Here is a 1,916-nt window from a genome sequence, read left to right on the forward strand (position 1 = left end):
CACCCCCCCCCCCTTCGATCAGTAATGAGCCACCGCCTGGCTCTTGGCGACGGTGTACGTATCTGGGACCGCCTCGCGCGATCTCGCACAATCTCGGCGCGCCTGGCTCTTGGCGACGGTGCACATATCTAGGAGCGATCTCGCACAATCTCGGCGCGCCTGGTTCTTGGCGACGGTGTACAACGCGAAGAAGAGAAGCAGCCCCGCGTAGCCGATCCCCTGTTCACAGCGCGTCACCCCCGTCACAGCTGTGAAGAGGAAAAGAAATCCGCGTCGGCCGAGCTCGCCTGTTCACAGCGCGTCACCCCCGTCACAGCTGTGAAGAGAGAAAACGAAATCCGGTGCACAGCAGCTCGCCTGTTCACACCACGCGCCCAGTCACATGCGCATTGGGAGAGAGAAAAGAAATCCGTGTCGCCGAGCTCGCCTGTTCACAGCGCGTCTCCTCCGTCACAGCTGTGAAGAGAAAAAGAAATTCGCGTCGGCCGAGCTCGCCTGTTCACAGCGCGTCACCCCGTCAAAGCTGTGAAGAGAAAAAAAAACTCCGGCGGCCGCCGCCTCGAGCGCTGTGATGGTCTCGCATATCTCCCGCATATCTCCCGCATATCTCCCTCATATCTCCCGCCTCGAGCGCTGTGATGGTCTCGCATATCTCCCGCATATCTCCCGCATATCTCCCGCATATCTCCCGCATATCTCCCGCATATCTCCCGCCTCGAGCGCTGTGATGGTCTCGCATATCTCCCGCATATCTCCCGCATATCTCCCGCATATCTCCCGCCTCGAGCGCTGTGATGGTCTCGCATATCTCCCGCATATCTCCCGCATATCTCCCGCATATCTCCCGCATATCTCCCGCATATCTCCCGCATATCTCCCGCCTCGAGCGCTGTGATTGTCTCGCCGAAGAACAGCGCGGACGCTAACACAAGCCCGCCGTTGCGCGCCATTGTGATCAGCTTGAGCGAGACCTGGGTTCACAGCCGCAGGTGTGAAGAGGCGCCGTTCACAGGCGCGCACGCCGGCGGGTCGGCTGAAGTTGCGTGACGACGTGAAGTGTCTAGGAAGTGTCTAGGAGGTGTCTAGGAAGTGTCTAGGAAGTCTAGGAAGTGCCTAGGAAGTGTCTAGGAAGTGTCTAGGAGGTGTCTAGGAGGTGTCTAGGAAGTGTCTAGGAAGTGTCTAGGAGGTGTCTAGCAAGTGTCTAGGAGGTGTCTAGGAGGTGTCTAGGAAGTGTCTAGGAGGTGTCTAGGAAGTGTCTAGGAGGTGTCTAGGAAGTGTCTAGGAAGTGTCTAGGAAGTGTCTAGGAAGTGTCTAGGAAGTGTCTAGGAAGTGTCTGGAAGTGTCTAGGAAGTGTCTAGGAAGTGTCTAGGAAGTGTCTAGGAAGTGTCTAGGAGGTGTCTAGGAAGTGTCTAGGAGGTGTCTAGGAAGTGTCTAGGAGGTGTCTAGGAAGTGTCTAGGAGGTGTCTAGGAGGTGTCTAGGAGGTGTCTAGGAGGTGTCTGGAAGTGTCTAGGAGGTGTCTAGGAAGTGTCTAGGAAGTGTCTGGGAAGTGTCTGGAAGTGTCTGGGAGGTGTCTAGGAAGTGTCTAGGAGGTGTCTAGGAGGTGTCTAGGAAGTGTCTAGGAAGTGTCTAGAAGTGTCTAGGAAGTGTCTAGGAGGTGTCTAGGAGGTGTCTAGGAAGTGTCTAGGAAGTGTCTAGGAGGTGTCTAGGAAGTGTCTAGGAGGTGTCTAGGAGGTGTCTGGAAGTGTCTAGGAGGTGTCTAGGAGGTGTCTAGGAGGTGTCTAGGAAGTGTCTGGAAGTGTCTAGGAGGTGTCTAGGAAGTGTCTAGGAAGTGTCTAGGAAGTGTCTAGGAAGTGTCTAGGAAGTGGCTAGGAAGTGTCTAGGAAGTGTCTAGGAAGTGTCTAGGAGGTGTCTAGGA

The 1,916-nt window shown here is 55.5% G+C and overlaps 1 protein-coding gene across 1 annotated transcript in view; it reads right to left on the bottom strand.

Moving 5' to 3' along the window:
• Positions 1-18: 18 nt before the first annotated feature.
• The window catches only part of EMIHUDRAFT_114831 (hypothetical protein), a gene marked incomplete at both ends in the record, with an annotated part of 4,417 nt that continues 2,519 nt past the window's right edge, over positions 19-1,916 (bottom strand). Inside the window, 2 exons of the mRNA XM_005779306.1 lie at positions 19-102; positions 238-287. Of these exons, the coding sequence (XP_005779363.1) occupies positions 19-102; positions 238-287 (134 nt within the window). The remainder of the gene's footprint in view (positions 103-237; positions 288-1,916) is intronic.

Source organism: Emiliania huxleyi, assembly GCF_000372725.1.
Source record: "Emiliania huxleyi CCMP1516 unplaced genomic scaffold EMIHUscaffold_232, whole genome shotgun sequence".
NCBI classification, from domain to species: Eukaryota; Haptophyta; order Isochrysidales; family Noelaerhabdaceae; genus Emiliania; species Emiliania huxleyi.